The sequence below is a fragment of the Plectropomus leopardus genome, chromosome 1 (assembly GCF_008729295.1).
Source record: "Plectropomus leopardus isolate mb chromosome 1, YSFRI_Pleo_2.0, whole genome shotgun sequence".
Taxonomy (NCBI): Eukaryota; Metazoa; Chordata; class Actinopteri; order Perciformes; family Serranidae; genus Plectropomus; species Plectropomus leopardus.
The window spans coordinates 32604090-32624734 of record NC_056463.1 but is presented as its reverse complement, the minus strand read 5'-3'; the positions used below and the strand labels follow the sequence as shown (position 1 = coordinate 32624734).

The following is a 20645-nucleotide window of genomic DNA, read 5'->3' as shown; positions in this document are numbered from 1 at the left end:
CGTCTCACCAATGAGACACAGACCTCCTCCATAGCTACATCCTCCACAAAGAAATCCAGGTCCAGGTATCCAGGGAAAAAGCGCCAGACAGCCAGCGAGAGAGAGAAGCTGAGGATGAGGGATCTGACCAAGGCCCTGCACCACCTCAGGACGTACCTGCCGCCCTCAGTGGCACCAGCTGGGCAGACCCTGACTAAAATCGAGACGCTGCGCCTCACCATCCGTTACATCTCCTACCTGTCAGCTCAGCTGGGCCTCAGCGAGGAGGTGCTGGAGCAGAGATGCTCAGGCTTTGTAGAGCAGGCCCCAGCCCTCAGCCAGTTCCTGGGTCAACCGACAGACAAAACACAAGAGTCAGACTGTAACACCACGAGCAACATGTCCTCTCTGCAGCACTCATATCAGGTATGATCATACCATAGTCATAAAACTCTGCACTTCTGCTCTGTGAAATGGTTTTACAGTGTGTTTGTTGAATTAATTCGTAACTAAAATCTGTTTTCTGTTGTCAGGTTTCTAACGGAGTTTGCTTTAATGGTCAGCAGTACTGGATGCTACAGCAACAATTTGAAAACTTCTCTGGACAGTGCTGAAATATGCAGTCAATCCTCTCAACTATTTTCATTGAAACAATGACCTCTAACAAAGTGCATGGACAAAAATTCTCATCTTTTGTTATTTTGAACAAAATATATTTCTGTCCCTTTTGTGTGATTTTAAGTGTATATTTATTGAGCTTTCACCATGTGAACAGAATAAAAGTAATTTATCAAAATAACTTGAGTTTGTTGCATTCGTCTCTTTCTGTGATATTATTTTTCTACATACTAAAATAATGGAATCATACAGACTTGGCACTTGGCCTTTGCTTCCTTACATAAACGCTGCAGCTGTCAGCAGGACAATGAGGTGCTAAACAGGGAGCACATCCCCTCTAAAGTCCTTAAGGAAAGACCCCCACTGAGAGAAGTGACAGCTGAACTAGGACTGGCTAATTGGCACCTTTTCTATCCTGTGCAAACACGGCTGGTGGTTGAAACCATGAAAGAAACCCCATGATAGATAACCTGGATTATAGAGATAGTTTAGATTTTCTTGATGTGGCGTTGTATTAGGTACTTCTTAATAGTCAGTGTATTACATATAGTACAGTTGTTTGTCGCTATGGCTCCAGTTTGGGCAACAACAAAATGTTTTTCAGCCACATGAAAAAGTTCCATCTGAAATGTATGTATGCTATATTAAGAAGATTTTCTGCACTTTATCTTTCCTTTAGACAACCCTTTCTGATGGTGAAGACGATAAAACCTGGAGTTCCCCGTCTATGTTCTATTCAAAGCCACCAGACTCCACTGACAAAAATAGCAATTTTGGTTCTTTGAACACAGGAGCTGCTAATCTACAGCTGTATTGATCAATTAATTTTTCAATGTGAATGTGTAATTTTAGTGTATCCAAAATAAGCATTTCAAATGCCAAAGTCACAGAATAACACAAACAAAATAATTGTTTAAGGCAGCAGTAGACCAGCAGCTCCTGTGTTCAATAATGTTAAATCACTGTTTTTCTCAATGGAGTCTGGCTTTGAGGAGAGAAGTATAAAGGCAGTTTGTGGTCAGAAATTGCTGTCAGACTGTAAGGTATAGCAGTGAAAATACTTTGAATATAGTGTACTCTAATATTAGAAGTTTTTTTTTTTTTTTAGGTGGGACTTTTTGGGGGGTGGCTAAGATACATTTTGTTGCTGATCTCTCCACAGCATCAGATTTTTTTGGCTTCCACGTTAGATTCCAGTCTGCTTCTTTAAACTGGTGATGTGCCAGCTGGCTCTACTGTATCCTTTACACTGATAAGTATGGTGTTACATTCCCTGATTAGTAAGTGTGTGAACAAAAGTTGTGATGTTGTTACAAAAACCAAGGAAACAAAAGCGTACAAAAGAAAGGGCCTCAAAAATGTAACGAAGAACTCTAAAAAAAAAAACCCAAAGAGAGCGACACTAATTATTAACAATTAACACTGAAGTCTTTTTAAATACACAAATCAGCCAAACTTTTAACGCTCTAGCTCCAAAAGGAAGTAATGGTCACCAATTCTGGTACACTACAAATAGTTTCTTTAGTTTTCACTGCGACACACAGCACACACGCTGCAACACTAACCCTAACATCCATGCTCCTGATCAGCAGATTAAGCACAGGTGTGCTCAATCGCTCTCTGCACGGTGGGGATGAGGGGAGGGTGGAACCTGAAGAAGCACACAAAAAAAGAACACAGAAAACAGGCACAAACATGGGCACGCCCACCTTTTCAAGCGTAACACCCCCTCCCATAAGAGCCAGAATATAGGTTGCGTAAAGACTTACCTACATAAACTATACACTACATTTACACACAATTTCTACACTAATATATGTGAATGAGTCATGTGTTGTTGAACAAGGAGGCCGCCTGTGCACACACTGTCCGACTCACTCACCGGCTGCACTGACAGCTGGAGCAAACACTCTCCAGCTTGCGCCCCACTTTCTTCATGCCATTACTATCATTCTCAACAAGGACAGGCTATATGGATAAGTACCACTTTCTTCAAAACTTTTATTTAAGATCAGAAACTGGGCCAATAATGCTGCTAAACTGGTTTTATTTGGTGAGATGAAGATGGTGAGGCAATGTTTCGATATCATAAAGTACAGACCTGGAATAATCTCCTAGAAGATGTTAGACAAGCCTCAACTCTGACCACTTTTCAGTCAAAGCTAAAAATTTTCCACACTGCCTACTCCATCTGGACTAAAAACATATTTTAAAGTTGATTTTAATCATTTTAAATAATATTTTTATCTTTCCATCTCTTGTCTGCACTTTTGCTACTTTTAATGGTGATTTAATTTTACTTTACTTTTACTTTTTACTTTTTTTTTTAATGTAAATCTGCATTCTTTATTATGTTTTTATATTTTATTGCTCTGTTATCTGAAATGTGCTATGCAAATAAATCTGCCTTGCCTTGCCTGCCTCTGCAGTGTCAATATATGACCCAAAACATGGGCCAATTATGTCTTAGTCATTGAAAATGGCTGGCACACTTTGTGAATTAATGTTTTATACACTGTTGCTATGTCAACAATGTGATGTTCCTGAGATGCCTGAAGCGGCTGTACTTAATAACTGAACTGTGTGGACATTTATTTTCAGTCGAGCATTTTAAATTCAAATGGACTTTATTTTCCCTGCAGTGCTCACAGTCTTACAGAACACAAACTGAGCTCATAGCCTCTGTAAAATCTCCAGTATGGTGTCAAAGAATGTTCTCTGTCATCTTGCCGCTTCTCTCAGACAGGATAAATATCCAATCTGATTCAAAATGTCACAACTTAATTTGGTTTTTATTTCATGGAATGACAAAATATGTGAAAAATATGGGGACACGGCCAGAATATCACACTTCTGTGTTGTGAGATTTTATTTAAAATCTTGAAATTCCTTTAAAAATTTTCAAAAGTTGGCAGTATGTACAGTGATAAAATATATTTTCCATATATAAAACCAGATTTTGGTATCAAATAGTCATTATCAGTAAAAATAATTAAATAATCTTTACATTGTGAAAAAGCTCCATCACATTCAGAACATTTATAACAATACATTTGGTTCCAGCTTGAGTAAAAATCAGTAAAACAATCTACATTAGAAAACTGTGCAGTGTTAAACTGGAGAAGAAGCCTCACTGGTGAACCATTTAAGCACCTGCTCCTTGTTCGAGGCCACCCAGTGCATGTTGGCCTTGGTCCTCTCCAGTGCTTGCTCAAGAGATGCAGTGACAGAGCTCAACTGCCCTGCATTGTCTTCTTTGAACTGCAGCAACTGGACAGGAACGAAGAGAAGGGGGTTACTGAGATTCAGTTCTGCTTGTAGAGTACAACATGCACAGTATTTTGCAAACATCACTCTTATTACTAAGATTAATTTATCCACAAATTGTGGATGTGAAATGGAACATTGGGTCATTAGGTCCTAAAACAACCAAAAATATTGGAGAAACTGTACCTGCTTGTACTCGAACTCGGTGGAGAATCGTTTGGTCACTCCATTAATTAGTCCTCCAAAGGAAAACGTTCCTGCACCATAGCTGAAGAAAAGGCAAACAAGACAGGTTTTGGTCATTATGCAAACAACAACAGGCTGCATAACCAAAGCTGTTCAGGCTGTTTACATGCACTGGTCATATGTTCATCTTGGAAAACTAAATCACAAAAATGCATCCATATCCCACGTAATCATTAGCTAGTAATTTGTGCAAAACCTACGTATTTCAACATGTTTTCATTCTGAACTCATCAAGTAACGCTTTGACGGTGCTTTCGGCGTAAGAATGTGATGCCATAAGCCACCTTTGCACATGGACGTGTCAGATGATAACACAGTCAGACAGAACCGGTGGTGTTATCATATGCAGCCGGATGGCAACCAGTCGCGTGCGCCGAAGGACAGCATCAGGTAATAATGCTGCCAATAACCCCGTAATATTAGGAGCACAAATGCATTCACAGCGGGGGGGGTTGGTATTTTGGAAGGCTGCGATCATATGAACAATGTGCTGACATGAGTAAAGAAGAAAGTGTCACATTAAGGAGGTGGATGGGTCACAAAACTCCAGACTTTCCCCCAGGAAGCCAGTGTTCAGAGCCGTGTGAACTTTAAACAAACTTTGTGTTATTCAAAGGTACGCCATCACAATCTTTATCCTCCAAAACCTAACCACAGGAACATTACTTGCTTAAACCTAAAATTCCGAACTTCAGGTTAAGTATATAACTTTTTGTTAAGAAGGCTCTGTAAGGTCATAAAGTAGATGAGATGCAATTGAGGCTCACTCAGCAACAGGAAATCAGAGACTACTCTGCGCACATCTTCACTTAGACATTATTAACCCCTAACATCCTGGAACAAGGTGTTGCACTTTATGGGTGGACCTAGTTCAGAGCCAACAGTACACAAGACTATGATGCAAATTCAAAAAATGCACTGCAGGGATTGTATGATGCCTTCAGCAGCAACATACCCAAGCAACTGGATTGAATTTCCATAGTAGCTAGTGATTTTAGTCAACTCATTTTTTGACTCCAGAGATGTAGCCGGATCAAGGACAAATTTTAATTTTATTTTTTAAACTATGTCTAAAAAATGACTAATAAGGCCAGATTGTACCTCATACCTTGTACCTTGTCCTTCATGGAGTGTTAATTTTTATGATATAATACAAACCATTGCATGTGCATTTTTGTAAGATATCATACGAACCAAATTATACGATAACAGCTGCGTTTACTGTGACATCATCATGTGATAGCATATACTTACTTGTATATACGGTCCCATTTGGCTCTGACAAAGTCCCATGCTAGAGGTTGACCAACGGCGTTATTAGCAATGGAAATGATGGTGGAGGAGGCATCTTGCTTCCGGATCATTTTAGGTTCCAGACAATATTCCAGATACCTGAAACACACTCACAGTGAGGACAATCCTTGTCTTTGCTGCTCCAGCAGTGTTTGACACAGAACTATTGAAACAGTGCAGTATACCATTCTCTGTCTGCACAGGTGAGTTAAAGTGATACCAATTCTAAAAAAAGTACAGAGGGTCTTTGTCTATTTGTTGTGCACTCATAACATGCTACAGAGTGTAAAATTACCTGAAGGAGAACAACGAGAGAACAAAGGTTATCCAGCATGATGTCTGTACTACTGACCTGTTCAGCAGCCAGGGCTGTTTGGTGCAGGCCAAAGCAGACATGAGTTTATCAGCCTCTGAAGCGATGGTGGCATTCTTGTACATGGACCAAGCAAAGTCCCACTCATCCACACCTCCTGCTGCAATTGCACTGCAGTACACTGTGTACTTCAAGTTGGGACTAATCCTGGAATGATTGATAAAGATGATGGAGAGTCAAAGGCAATGACAGCAGTGGTGAGGGGAGGAAAAAAAATAAAATAAAATAAAACCACTGCATTTAACATATTTAGTTGTTTTTTACATATCAATATCTGTATCAATATATCAATATAAGGAAAAAAATGAAAGGAAACCATGGGATGTGAACATACTTGTTGACAGCTGGATTTTCCATCCATTCTTTGAACCAGCCAGTAGTCAGCTCCTTACAGCCTTCTACTCCAGTACTGCAGGCCATGGAGATTGCATTTACCTGGTTATACCTGGACAGAGACATAAGATGATAAAAGGGTCAGAAGTATGTAGAAAATGGCTCCAATGTCACATCTGAGGACTCAAGGTCTGCAAGTCAATGAAAAGAGTTTGTTTTTCTCACTTTATTTTATCTGTAATTTTACTAACCGATATATGTTAAAGATGGTGCTTGAGGAAGAGACGCATTTTATGTATGAATGTTGTGACTTGAATGTCAGTGGTTATCAGCTTCATACTTATGGGATAGAAAGAGGCTTCTTCACCTACTAGTAGGATCAGAAAGCCTATATTGGCCCATTAAATAATTGTTATCATGGGGAGTATTTTCACAAAGACTTTTATTGTGAGGCAGTGACCTTTAGTGGCTGCAGTAATTATGATGGGCACAAAGGAGGAAGTCACCATATAAAACCGAAAGTCACTGTTGATGTAACATACTTAACTTATGTCAAGTGACATTAGGAATATACCTATTTTAACTCTACCATGATCTTTTTGTAAACCTAACCACACACACCTAACCAAACGAAAGTAGAGTGAAATCTAACAAACCAATGCTGTGCTGATAGTAGTCTCCTAAACCTATATGTTTTAGGCTGATAATGGCCATTAAATGGGCTAATTACATTCAAAATGGGTTCTCAATGGGGACTCTTCTCTCTTCCCATTGGCTTTCAGACCTGGGGTCCCCAGACGTGAGGATTACATTGAACCCTCTTGGAAGGCTGACATTTAAAAAGGAGTCCATAAAAACTCTTTTCAGTATTGACGCATATATACAATGAGGTTAACAATGTAATTAAGTAAGGACATAAAGTAAAGTGCAAAAACAAAAAAAAAAATCAACTTTTTAGTGGAACTGCAGTGAAAGTTTCCTGGAGTGAGAATGAAAGTGCATGATAAATATGAACTCAGGAGGTAGGAGGATTAGGTACAGCTTAGAAAGAGTATAAGTCAGAGGACGTTTAGACTCTTTGAACATTATGTGCATTATCTAGTTTTCCCACATTACATTTATCCACAGGGATATAGCTTACTGTGGCAATGATAAATTGTTTTTTTTTTAAGTTTTTTTTAAGTTAGTTTAATTTAACTTTTGTGAATTTTGTGCTCGTCACAGTCTAATCATGATTCATGGTTAATCATAATAATAAGCACTACAATATAATGCAGTTTTAATATGGTTACAAAGTCCACTTTTCTACTTCTTATTTTATCATTCAAACACACAAATTGATGTTGTTGAAGTGATCATTGTTACATTGTGACAGGAGGTCAGGAGGAGATTAACCAAATCATGCTGCAGTGAATGTCCCAAAATTAACTATTTTACAGATGTGCTTAAAAGACACAGTTTAAAACAGACGGCATGTTAACATCCTTACTGGTCAGTGTGCTTCGCTGGGATCTTTGTCCAGTTGTCAGTGAGCTCTTTGAAGTATTTAAACAGAGGGGTGACCTGTTTCTTTAGGTAAGCCTGAGGAAAGAAGATGTACACGTTTTGTTAATTTGTAATTGTGTAGAAATAGAAATGTGGCATTCAGAAATGATCACCTAAAGACTTGCATTCGATTTTGATATCATATTATTTCCAGTTATATTTTTGTCAGCCTAATTGTCAGAAGTAAATGATGGCATTGTACATGTAAGTAAACCACAAATAATTTTACATTTGCACACTTCATTAGTATCATATAAACGTCTCCAAAGTGATGTAGTAAATGAGCTGACTTTGTCACCTAAGCTAGACTCATGCAAAGCTGCAGACCACTACAGAAGACTGCTCAAAGCCAACAAACAACAGCACCAGTTGTGATTAATTGAGTCATTGCTGTGGCTTTTAAAGAACCAAACTGGGGGATTGTGTAGTGACTCATCATTATTTTCCAGCAGGTTTTTTAGTGACCTGTCGCAGTTTGTCCAGCGGCTTTCAGGGCACACAACATGGGTGTTCTGTAGGGACCTGTTGGTGTTCTTCCAGAGGCTTTGTAGGCACACAAAGTGATGTTTTTACAGAAATATAGCTGCTTTGACTGCCAGGATTGTGCCCCCAAACTGGATATTCAAAGCCAAAACATGATCTTCTACATTAACGCCTGGAATACACTGCATGCATAAGCAGCATATGACAACAACCTTGCCAAACTGCAGCATGTTTCATGCTTGCGGTGTTCACACTAACAGCGCTGTTGCTGTGAAGCTTCTGCAGGGCTGCCTGCTGCTGTGAGTGTTGTATTTCCACATTTATAAGCACAAATTACACTTATTTATGAAGTTGTGCAAGCCCTGCATTGTCAACAAAACAATCCTGCAAATATCTCACAATAAAATACCTTGTTTCAACAACTGAATGGGTTTTTGTCGACAAAGACGTCAGAGGATTTTTATTTTGATTCAAAAGCAGGGAAGTTTGAGTAAAACCGATATGTTTGTATTTCCTCATCACTGTGACAGATAAAGACATTGAAACTGTCATAAAAGGTGGAAGAAAAATGCCATTTTCACTATCTATTTCCACTGACAACCGTACACGGCACACGAAAAAAATCAGCCAGCCACCGTTTCTCTCGATGTGCCGTGACTGACAGGCAACTGAGACGCGCCTGAGCAGTGGTGCTCACGCAGGCAGTGTGGCTCCTCTGACTTGGTAACACGGGTACTGAAACATGCACAGCACAGTGCACACACAGCTCATGCACAGCTCCTGCATGCATGCAGTGTGGTCCCGGCCTAACCATAACCAAGTGGTGTCCGTGCTTTAACCTAACCATACCTTAACCACCGCATTGTTAAAACTCACAGGTTCAAGGTATCTGCTACATAATAACATGCAAACATAACCGTGTTGATTTTTAAACAATTAAACAATCTGCATTTCTTCATGAAGACTTTTTGGGGATCAGCATTGGATTTAATTAATTACACATAACAAATGTTAACCATTCATCACAAACCTGCATATGTCCATACACTTCACTGCGGTCGAACATCAAGAAGTAGTAGTTCAAGTTGCGACGGGCTGTCTCCCAGGGCATGTAGTCAACTTCTTTATGAAGGAACTTGGTAGTTGTCAGAGCCAGAGTTGTGTTCACCATCTTTGCCCTGAATATGGCACATACAGTTGCTCAACTCTCTTTCTCAATAATGAGCAACGATGCTTTTACAAGGAAAAAAAGACTTTACCTTGCCAGGTTAAAAGCATCATCGATAATTTGAGCTCGGTTAATCACTGGAATATCCTAAAAAGTGAACAAGGATTTTAGACATTAATTTTAAAACACTGCAGAAATAATGCAGCACTCTTTCCAGCAGAAGGTGTTGCACCTCATGTCCAGAGCTCAGCTTGGAGAGGAGACGATTCCAGTTTTCAGAGTCGTAGTTGACTCTGAAGAAGCCCTTCATATTTATATTGGCCACCAGCCACTCATTAGCACCAAGAGTCATGTTTGTGTTTGTTGCTGTTTGGATGGAGATGAAAAAAATGCATTTCTTTTTGCTGTGTTCATAACCTTATAATGCTCTGAATGCACTCCTGAAATTGATCTTACCTTCTTTGTCAAGAAGCCAGTACATATCTTCATTTCGACCAGTCTTAATCCATGTTATGGGGACAAACCACTCATAGCTGGAGCGCAATCCATCCAGTCATACATATGTACATGAAAACAGAGTATATGGAGAGAGCAGATGAGTTTCTTATGACACATCCAGCGTATTCAACACATGAAACATGAAAATTTAGGAAATTTTCCCACTTGTACGGAGAGGGTCTGTCCACCACAGAGTCTGGGTCCAGTAGGAAGTGTTTCTGGGTAATTTTTCCAGTCTGGGTGTTAATGGTGACCACTGGGAAGCCCATCTGTAGGATCCACCGGTTCATGATAGCCTCCACAGAGTGGGGCAGATCTATGCCAGCTTTCTCCACCGCCTGATAAGAGGAACATTCAATTATTAATAATAGTACGACTCTTCATTACTCCCTACAGGGTAATTCTTTTACTTTTCATATACAGTATTGCAATATTTCATCCCAGTACCATGACCTTTTACTATACTCAACATTGGAGTTGCTGGTCTACCACAGTCTTGATTGGTAGTTTGTGTTATTATAGTAGTATAGTATGTGACTTTGATATTTTAAAAGGTTAGTTTTGATTAACCAAAGTCACACAACAACACTAAAAACTTTAGATTAGTTAGTTAGTTACTGTGTTCAGCAATGTAAAATTATTGTTTTTGCCAGTGGAGTCTGACTTGAAAAGCATAAGTTTCACTTTAAGTTCTGCTCCCTGCTGGAAAGTATTGCCTGTTTGTGAAGAACAACACATGAGACTTGGATTATACAATATGAGCTGTACATGAGTTCTTAAATGGTATTTTGATGTAGTTTTGGTGTTTTGGTGTAATCATGGCGCTATGACTTATTGTAATACAAAGTAAGTAACTGATCATTTCTATTTTGTAAGAGGAAATGTATGTTCATTTTTTCTTTCAAAGGTTATGTGATAACGCTTTAAAGCTGCACTAATCAATATTTTTTGATTAAAAGTGAGTAAAAACACTCACATCAGAGAACTCACTGTAGACTAATGTTACCTGCTCAGCACCAGCAGAGAATATGAATTAGCCATTAGCATGGTGAACAGTTTAGCCGCTAAAGAGCCAGATATTTCCTTCAGGATTTTGTGGAGACCAAACACGGAGCTAATAGGAGAGTAATTATTAGACTTTAATTTTCTGGTACCCAGAAACAAAACTCTAAATGAATGCTAATGTTCGTCAGCAGCTCGATGTTTAAATAGGTTATTGCTGCTAACACATTAGTCTGATCAACTGTATAAAGTGATGCCAGTTTTGTGTTCACAACTTATTGGGCTGCCCTCAAGTGGACAAAAAAATCGATTACTATTACTTTATTATGAATTTATAAATACTGCAAAAGTTAAACTAAGGTTTTGAAGGCATTTTCTTCATAAGTAGCTCATTTGTGGATTGTAACCAGTCGTGATAATGGTGATATCTTACCATTTCCAGGTGCTTCCACAGGTCCGTGTAGACTGCGTTCTTATACTTGAACTCTTCTAAGTACGTCTGCAGACAGATAAAAATCTATTGGTTATGCTCTAGTTGTGCTTTTTATGGTGAACAAAACAGATTAGATGCAAGTCAATAAAATGGTGATGTGAGACAAAAATAACAACATACAAAACACATTTTAATCGTCTGTACTCACACTGAGTCCTTTGGAAAAGACGTCCTCAGTAATAAACTCAGAGAGCATTCTGAGGACTGCAGCTCCCTGTAATGAAAGACAGGAGGACATTAGAAGTGTTAGTGGGTGATATATCAGATTGGACACAATTACAGCATTCTGTTAATGAGGATCAGTGACTCATTAGTGCTTTAATGCTGTAGTTCCCAATGAGTGTCAAGAGCCCTTGATTAGGGCCACTCACAACATTTTACTACATTCTTTTTTGTTAAGTGGAGGTCAACATCTTGTGTAGTGGGGCGTGAGGAGAACAACACATTAGGGTGAGGACATTGTGATGTGTTAGTCCCAGTTATACCACACCTTGCTGTATGTGATGGAGTCAAACAGTTCACTGATGTGTGCTGGTGTCAAGATATCCTCCTCTTTAGATGAGAGCGGGTGGGAGGAGGCCAAGGCATCCACACCCATGACACCAGTGATCTCATTCAGAACTATTAAATCTGTCTGGAAAGTACAAAAATGTGTATTTTACATTGTGGCATGGCTGGACACTATTTTCAGTTAACATGTTAAAGTTATTTCTATATTCATGGCTCACACTGGAGCAACTTAAAAAGAGTGCAATTCAGTACATTCGACAGGTAAATTCTCAGTTTGTTTGTTTTTCTACAAGAGAACAAATCTCACCATATTCCAGTCTGGCTCTGCATTGTTGGCACCGAGATAAGAGACGTAGGTGGCAAAGCCCTCGTTGAGCCACAGGTCATTCCACCACCTTGTGGTCACCAAGTTCCCAAACCACTGAGAGGGCAGAGCATTATTTTAATGTTTTTTTTTCCACATACATTTCAAAGCTAGACACAATTACTGTCAAAGAAATGATTGGCAGTACACCACTGAATGTCGTCACACCATGTGAGCGAGCTCATGCGAGATGACTGTTGCCACCCACTCCTTGTCTCCATTGGATGACACGCCAGGATTAAACAAGAGGGCAGTTTCTCTGTAGGTGATCAGGCCCCAGTTCTCCATGGCTCCAGCACTGAAGTCAGGAAGGGCGATCTGGTCTAAAAACAATTACAGTCATTTCATGCAAAAAATATAAAGAGTGGTTGAAAATACACAATCTATGTACTGTTTAGTGGTACTTAGGGGTATTGCCGTATCCAACTATTGATGATTACCGTGATATTTTAGATGAAATACTGATATCATGTTTATAATACACATATGATAATACTGTGTAAATAATCCAGCATCTGTTAAATATTTTACATTTACTTCTGTTCTCACTTTGTCTCCTTCCCCTAATGCAATCTAGTTGTCTTTTCACTATTGATTAAGAGTAATTGTGCTTTTTGTCTGCTTTTGTACTGTTACAGATTCTACATCTCTCTACACTTGTATTTTAAGTGTTACTCATTTGGCAAAATAAGAGACAAAATCCACAACAAACAAAGTTAAAGATGAATTTGACTGATAGCAGTATTACTATTATTATTTCCATTTTCATTTTTTAAAAGATATCTTTATTGTAAACTCTTTCAGGTACCCTTATTGTGTAGTGATAATCTGATGTCATGCCACAGTCATGGAAAACCCGGAAAAGTTTTGGAATTTCACAACCTTGTTTTCCAGGCCTGGGCAAGACATGAAATTAGTAAAATCCTTAAAAGTTTTGGAGAAGTTATGAAATTGTTCTGTGTGTGACAAAGTTAATTGTTACAGTTATCTTCAATGGATGACCTTAAACATTATGTAACAAAATAACTTACTTGACATAAAATAGCTCTAATATATGCAGATTATGATGGGGTTTATTTTTACCATCGCATACATTTCTGAATGATTGAATCTGATGTTTGAATAAGAGAAGGATAATGTTGTGACAGTGTTTATAATATGTTGGGTCATAATCCCAAAAGTGACCATACCTATGCTATTGTATTACTACTTTTAAATTTCACTGTTACTATGTGAAATTACTTTTAAAATTCATGGAAAGTTTTGTCCATGAAAATGTGTGGGAACCCTTTTAGTAGTAGTAATACAGTAATACAAACTTATGTACTGTGCTTGTGCTTGTGTGTGTGTGTGTGTGTGTGTGTGTGTGTGTGTGTGTGTGAGAGAGAGAGACAGACAGAGAGATTCCTACCTGACTTGCTCAGGGGGTAAGAAGAGTTGTAGTAATTCTCAAAGAATTCCAGTATTGGCCCAGTCTTCTCCAGGGCATAGTTTCCCTGGCCCTCCTCTATAGCTTTTTTGCGAGCCCAGATCCTGATCTGAACACAAACAGTGGTTTATGAACTAGACAGAAAAAAATGTAAGACCCGAGAACTAAACTGAGCTTTCAATCCAGCAGAGGGCAGCATTAAAACGTTGCAACCGACAGGGCAGCAGATGACAGAGAGCCAACATGAGGTGTTTATTGCTGGTAGTTGTAGTCGAGGCTGTGGTCATGCTTTTATAATAACTAATAACTAATTGTGACTAAATTTACTTCAGTCAGTCACACAATGATTAAATTCAAACCGCAGCATTATCCAGTTATAACTTTTAAAATACCAGTTTAAATAATTGTCTACTGTTCATTCTAGTGTTTAGTGGGATAATCCACGATATCAGGGATACAAATTCACAGTTTATTATACCAAAATCCTTAAATTTTATGGAAATCCCTCATTTTAAGTTTAATACATTTCTATCTTTAATTAACACAGCAATACTTACTAAAAGAATTCCCTATTGCCCAGTACACTATGGTTTCAAGATGTCCATCAGCACACAAAACAGATATACTATGCACATTAGATTTGTATAAATATGAATATTGTAGATATTTTGCACTTATATCTATTTCCAGGGTTCCGGTTGTGAGATGTTATGAATAATTACCAGAACATCTCCTGCAGGCGTAGTCGTCATATTGAATGTAAAGTCAGACACAACAAAGGCCAGCAAGTAGGTTGACATAATCTCTGTAGGTTCAAAGCTTGTCTGAATGTGTCCATCTGCAGTGGACTTAACAGGCTCTGTGTGGGGGGAAAAGACAGACACAGATTAATTATAAAGGAAAAATAAGCTTATTGTATGGATATAGCTCTGCATAGCACAGAAAATGTTATGTTTGTTGTTCTTGTAAATAAAATTTGGAGATACAAAAAAGTAGCTGAGGTAAGGTCTTACACCTGACATTTCAAGTCACTATAACATATTGCACTGGGCACTGAAACTTGCCATAGCTCATGCCGTTGGACAGAGCCACCGTGTCATTGGGGTGAATGAGAGTCATGTGGAAGACAGCTTTCATTGCAGGCTCATCGAAGCAGGGAAAGGCTTTCCTGGCATCTGTCGGCTGCATTTGGGTCGTGGCCACAACTCTGTAAATTACAGCAGAAAACTCATAATTAACATCCACATCAAATGTTAAAGTAACCCTTTATCGTTATACTCACACACCAGAATATAATCCCTGTTTAATCAGTGCCTTTCCTGATTTATTTTGTAATGAGGTGGTTGTTAGTTTGTTTGATGCACCCACTTTCCCTGAAACTTTTTTGCTTATCCCTTTTTGAGGGACTTTAAAGAAAAAAAAAAAGGTTTAACTTGTTTACTTGTTTTTAAGTTGTAGAAACAACAACAAAAATGACAAAAAATGTTATGATTTTAAAAAATAATTGAAATAATTCTATGCGGTTAATCAGCAATGTAGCAGCTAGAAACAGGGGTGCTTTTAGGAAGGGAATCCTGGGGGGTACAGGGGCTGCTGAGCTGAACGGGGATTATAGATAAAACATAATAGAAGATTATAATGATTATTATGTAACAAAGATTTAGGAAATATCACCAGTAGCAGTAGCTGTATGTCCATGCTGACTAACACAGTTTTATACATCAACTAGGGGTAACCAAAGTTCAATTTCAAGCCTTCTGCACATACTGGCTGTAAATATCAAACCCCGAAATTCGGCGCTGGACCTTTGAATTTATTTTGTTTGTTAGATTTTGTTTTGTTTTGTTTTCAGTCAATATTATTATTTCATTTTAGTTTAGTTTAGGTTTTTGGTTCATTTTGTAAAGCATGCTTTCACCCTGGACAGAAGTAACCTCTATTTTTTATTCTCCTTAATTATTCTATCTACTGCTAAAGAAATGGAGCTAAAGGTTCCTTGTTATTAATAGCCCACCATTTTATGATAACATAAAACACAGATAAATAAAATGTATTATTATTTATTATTTAGAGGAGACAAGCCCCCCACCCCCGCTGCATTGCACTTACATAACCATGTCTCAGCCATAAAGTTGCTCAGGAACACACCAAACTGACAGCCAGCAAGCACACATTTTCTCCACCTGCCTGAGAGGAAATACTCCTCCATACCAGTAGACGGCAGTCATCAGTAATAGTCATTCAAAATGGAAAATTGGAAGACTGCCATGACGCTAGTTAGCCAGCTATCAAATTAGCAGAACAATCCAATATTTAAAACAAAGCATATTTACTGCGCGCCAGTGAACATCACAACCTGTCAAGAGCTGTTTCTGTGAAGAGTTCAATGGTTTAAGAAAAATAATCTGACCTCATCAAACAAGTTTGTTTCAACCTCCCTCCCTCTTAACTTGAGCTGTTTATTTACATTCTTCCCTTCTGTTTTTCTTCTTGTGCACGGAGCTTAACGGCCAATCAGAGTGATTTAAATCACTGATGGGCTCCACGGCCATCCCGGCCAATTCAACATGCTGAATTCACAGAAAAAATGGCTGGATGAGGGACAACGGTGTGTGTCACACTGTCGGCTTGGTGTGTCATAGCCTTAAGAACTATTTTGCTACCCCCCCCACTCACAGCTTCCTTGTCAGCACTCCTGCTGCTTCTCCAAACTGGGAGCCATGCTAACTAACATTACTGACTGGGGATGACTACCCCAGTCAATCCTATTTCAGATAATCTGAACTATCCCTTTAAGTGAAGGTCTGTTTTAAATGCATGTCTGTAAAGTTGTCAAGGTGTTAAAATCTTGTATTACTCCTTAACAATATTTACACTTTAAAACATCACCTTGGCACAATTCTTAAAACTAAACAGAAATGCTTGAAACAAATGAAAAAGTCATACTTTTCCACCCCATCTTCCGTGTATTCACTCCTGTAGAATCCTCCCAGGTCATCGGCCAGCTCTCCAACAAACTCTGTGAAGAGCGCGTACATGCCGCTGGCCTGCAGCGGGCTGTTGAGCTGAATCACCAGGTACTGGGTGGGACCCTCCAGCCAGGTGCTTTTCAAACTGGGCACAGTGGCTCCATCAAGACCAGTCAGCTTGGCAAGGTATCCCCCAAAGCTGGTGAGGTTGAGCTTGTTGGAGTGGATGATGATGAGGTCAGTCTCCTTCACACATCTGAAGACCACCGTGGAGTTTCCGGTGAAAATGTACATGCCTTCTGCGTTGCGCTTCAGCCGGGGCCACAGAGTGACATTGTAGGAGACAGGAGCGAGGGTGTCTGGAAGTCTGTACCGTTGCCAGGGCTCCTTTGGGGTGGAGGGTGTGGTGGGCGAGGGGGGGCTGGTACTTGGGTTGGCGGTGGACGTGGGTGCCACTTCATTCTTTGCCTTCTCCTGGGCGTAAACCACAGACAGGGCGATGATGGTGGCCACCGAAGCAATGGCTCCAACCACGCAGGTTACAGCAACTGCTTTGCTGATGAAGAAACCCTTCCCCATGTCTCCACCAGAGGAAAAGAAGACAGAAAGAGGAAAGTGATTGCTATTTATGTACAGCCTTGTGAGATCCAGCCCTAAGTTAATGGTTGATTTCCTGGGTGGGGAAAACAGTTGAGTGTCCAAAACACTGAGCTATAAAAAAAATCCTTGTGATAAGACAGTCATGCCTAATCTGTGAACTTTCTACCAACATACTGGCTTTGAATACAGGTTTTTGTTGTCTATGTTTATTCAGTACTGTAAATCGTGTTGTAGTGGAAATACAGTAGAACCGTGTGTGTGTGTGTGTGTGTGTTTACAATTTGCAAATGTAAACTTTAAACAGATCTGGCAACACGATATTGAAAATGCCAGAGTTGCATAATGAAATGGGATAAAGATGGGTTTTTAAAACTGCATACACTTTTATTTAGTTTGTTGTGCAAACTCTAATTTTGTTTCGGTTGACCAAAACAGTTGTGGCTTTGAGAAATGGAGACATTCCAACAGTTAAACTGAAAACACATTGTGTGCACAGTCGCCTATGTCAACACAGCTGGCACAGAATTGCCTTCCTAACAACAGGAAATTTGGATTTTGGTTTGAAACCAGAAGAAAAAATATAAATAAGCTGATGTACAGTTCATCAGCTCTTGCCCAATGACATGAAGTAAAGCAGAAGTATCAGCATTCAACTCAGCAGAATGAAGGATGATGAATCTGACCGTCATGAGTGTGCAATCATCTTTATGTCAAAAGGCGTAATAGGAAATGACAACTTTGATGAGTCCCCTTTCTGAGAACTATCTTTGCTACTTTTAGATTATCAAATGAGTCAGATACACCAGAACATTGTATCTATACAGGTTGTTTATCAGTTAGTGGCAGCTTTATTCATCTGTCAGGGTCGAGACAGGATGCATGCAGGCATGATAATACGATGTGGTAACACAAGCCGTTATGTGGCTTTGTGTAGACCACTGTACTGATTGAAATTGTTCCAGCAGACACAATATGAGACAGATGACTGTGGAGTAATTTTCCAAGCCAGCATACACATAGGCCAACATGTGTGGTGGGTCTTCAGAGATGTGTGCGGTATCAGGCTGTTCTCATGCACTGTTCAAAACTTTCTTACAAAAATGATTGCACCAAAGTTAATAACAATACTGATGAGCCAGTAACCTGTGCATAACTCAGAATTTTGGAAGGGTATAATATTGTGACCAGTGGCTTGAAAGGGGGTAAAAAAGAGGGTTTAGTTACCAGGTAGGTCAGGGCATTGGATGGGTTTACACAGCCTGTTCTCGGTCCGAATTCATCAAATACCCCTGTTTAGTCAGGGATTTTGGTGTAAGATACCAACGCCAAAATTTGCCTTTCATGGCCGTATTATACGCCACTGGCCAGTGTCAGTTTGTAACGTGGAAGGAAGGAACCTTTTGGGGTGATATGGTACACTGCTGGCTGGGCAGACGGCACCTGGCGTGGCCATATGATACATGGACAGGTGGCCTGACCTGTTGTGGCCATATGATATGCTGTAAATTAAAACGATGCAGGTAACGACATGATATAAAGATTGGAGGGCAGGCAGGACGGGCAGTGGATAGGTCCAAAAATCCACAGAACCTTTACTGGGAGCCCACAATGTGTTTCCTGCCAAAACAAAGTGTTTTCTTCCTAAACCTAACCACACACTTCTTTTGCCTAATCCCAACCAGGTGCTTTTGTTGACATCCTGGTGTGGGTTGCAACATCCTGAAACGTCATCAGCAGACAAAGATTGATATTTAGAGCATAATATGTACGGATGGAAGACTTTACCAACAACTTTTAGCAAACTTTTAGTCATTTTAATGTCACTATTGATCTTTTCCTGAACCTAACCACAGTAACTTTATTTGGCTAAACTTAACCTCTGTGACTTTACATTAATTACATTTGTTTACTGTAAACTCAGTCGTGGGGTATCAGAAATGGCTGAAAAACATACACTAATTTCCATGTGGCCTGTTTTTTATGTGGCAGGGTCTGACAAAACAATGTAAGATTGTTTGACAAAAAGTTCACCCAAGTTGAACTTTTAGAGAAAAGCAATGCAACATCATCCAGCAATGTGCTGCCAGTGACCAATCAAATACATGTAAGCTTCAATTCTTGGATAACTTCATAATGTGAATATGATCATGCTAGTGTCTAGCTTGCTAATTGTCAAGGAAGAGTAAATTACTATAGTCACAGAGTACTTGTAAAATCTGTCTCAGAAAGCAAAGTATTTTGATGTCTAATAAGCCTTCAAACTCATGGATCTATCTCTCAAACTGACTTGTCTGAAACATATTTAATTGTCTCTCTTATATCTCAGTAAAGAAACTCTTGAACTTCTTTAAAACAGGTATGGATTTGGTCTGAATTCCTTAAAATAGCCATACCAGTCTAAAGAGCCACATCACATTCAGATAGACATACACCGTTTAACACCAAATTATAGTTTGATACAATGACAGGCTGGCAATCTTCTTACCTTGTATTTAGTTTTGGCTCAGAGGGTTCTGCGGTGTTTGTACCTGTTTTGAAGTCTGATTTTAAGTGTTGTCGGCCTTGCTGCACTCTTGGCACATCAATTGCTTGTCCGTTTGCGCCAAGAAATGTGCCAGATCTCTAATTTGGAGATGTGTCCTGAAGAGTTTCAGTTTGTTGCCAAAGGGAATACCATTTATAGCAGTTCAGGCAAAGTTAGTAACTTTCCCAGTAGATCCAGATGACATCTTTTGTAATATTACAACAGGATATTGCACAATCTTCAGTCACAGAATTACCACCACTGCCCGGTTTTGAACTTGTCATGACTTATCTTGATGATGAATCCAGTGTGATTCATTTTATAAGATCAGAAATCTACTGTGTCTAATTGTTGCATAGCCATATTCTGTCAACAGTGTTGGACACAGGATATTGAGCTCAAGGTATAATACCTGCAGTGGCAAGAAACTGCTACCCCTTCTAAGTTAAGTTTTAAGTTTTAACAACATTAAAAAACAAAACAGTTTTGAATACACAATAATTAACACAGTCTGGTAGAAAGTCAATAAAATCACAATAAAAAAATGTAAACTCTTTGAAGCTGGGATTGAAATCAGTTTTTTTGTGCTTTGTTCAGGCGCCTTTCACAAGCCATTTAACCCTTTGAAACCTGAAACCTTTTTTTCTGTCAGCACTGTCTTTTGGGTCATTTTCTTGTTTATTTTTGTTTTTTACTTCTTTTTTCACTTATTTTCTGATCATCATTTTTTGCCATGTCTTGTTCAGTTACTCATTGCCTTCTCCACATGTTTTTGAGAGAAATCAAGGTAATTTGCTCAGGTTTCAAAGAATTAACAAATCACCCATGACAGGCACAGAATGGAAGGAAAAAGATACCTAGATACCTGTGTGAAGTCACTTAGGTAATTCTCTCCACTGTAAACACTACATAACAGTACTCCCTTTGACCAGTAGATTGACTTTGATAGTC

The 20645-nt window shown here is 39.1% G+C and overlaps 1 protein-coding gene across 2 annotated transcripts; it reads right to left on the bottom strand.

Moving 5' to 3' along the window:
* Positions 1–3448: 3448 nt before the first annotated feature.
* On the bottom strand, positions 3449–19898 carry LOC121941169 (aminopeptidase Ey-like). Of its 2 annotated transcripts, none has more exons than XM_042483906.1 (21): positions 19656–19898; positions 16548–17157; positions 14666–14808; positions 14324–14460; positions 13584–13710; positions 12341–12495; positions 12116–12229; positions 11789–11932; positions 11447–11512; positions 11239–11304; positions 9969–10141; positions 9762–9838; positions 9538–9671; positions 9397–9452; positions 9168–9315; positions 7599–7690; positions 6111–6221; positions 5756–5923; positions 5365–5502; positions 4051–4132; positions 3449–3867 (listed from the first exon to the last, which is right to left on the bottom strand). In XM_042483906.1, the coding sequence occupies exons 2-21, from the start codon at positions 17147–17149 to the stop codon at positions 3709–3711; spliced, it is 2892 nt and encodes a 963-aa protein (XP_042339840.1). In that variant the 5' UTR covers positions 17150–17157; positions 19656–19898; the 3' UTR covers positions 3449–3708. The 2 variants fall into 2 exon arrangements, with proteins under 2 accessions (XP_042339840.1, XP_042339832.1); XM_042483898.1 differs by having other exon boundaries at positions 16548–17151.
* Positions 19899–20645: the final 747 nt, after the last annotated feature.

Bases quoted from the DNA above. Each gene is read 5' to 3' on its own strand.
- LOC121941169 (XM_042483906.1), bottom strand. From the start codon at position 17,149: ATGGGGAAGGGTTTCTTCATCAGCAAAGCAGTTGCTGTAACCTGCGTG. The intron at 14,809-16,547 runs GTATGACTTTTT...TGTAATTTACAG, and splicing joins ACGGAAGATGGGGTGGAAAA to AGTTGTGGCCACGACCCAAA. The intron at 11,513-11,788 runs GTGTGGTATAAC...CTTTCATTACAG, and splicing joins ACTCCATCACATACAGCAAG to GGAGCTGCAGTCCTCAGAAT.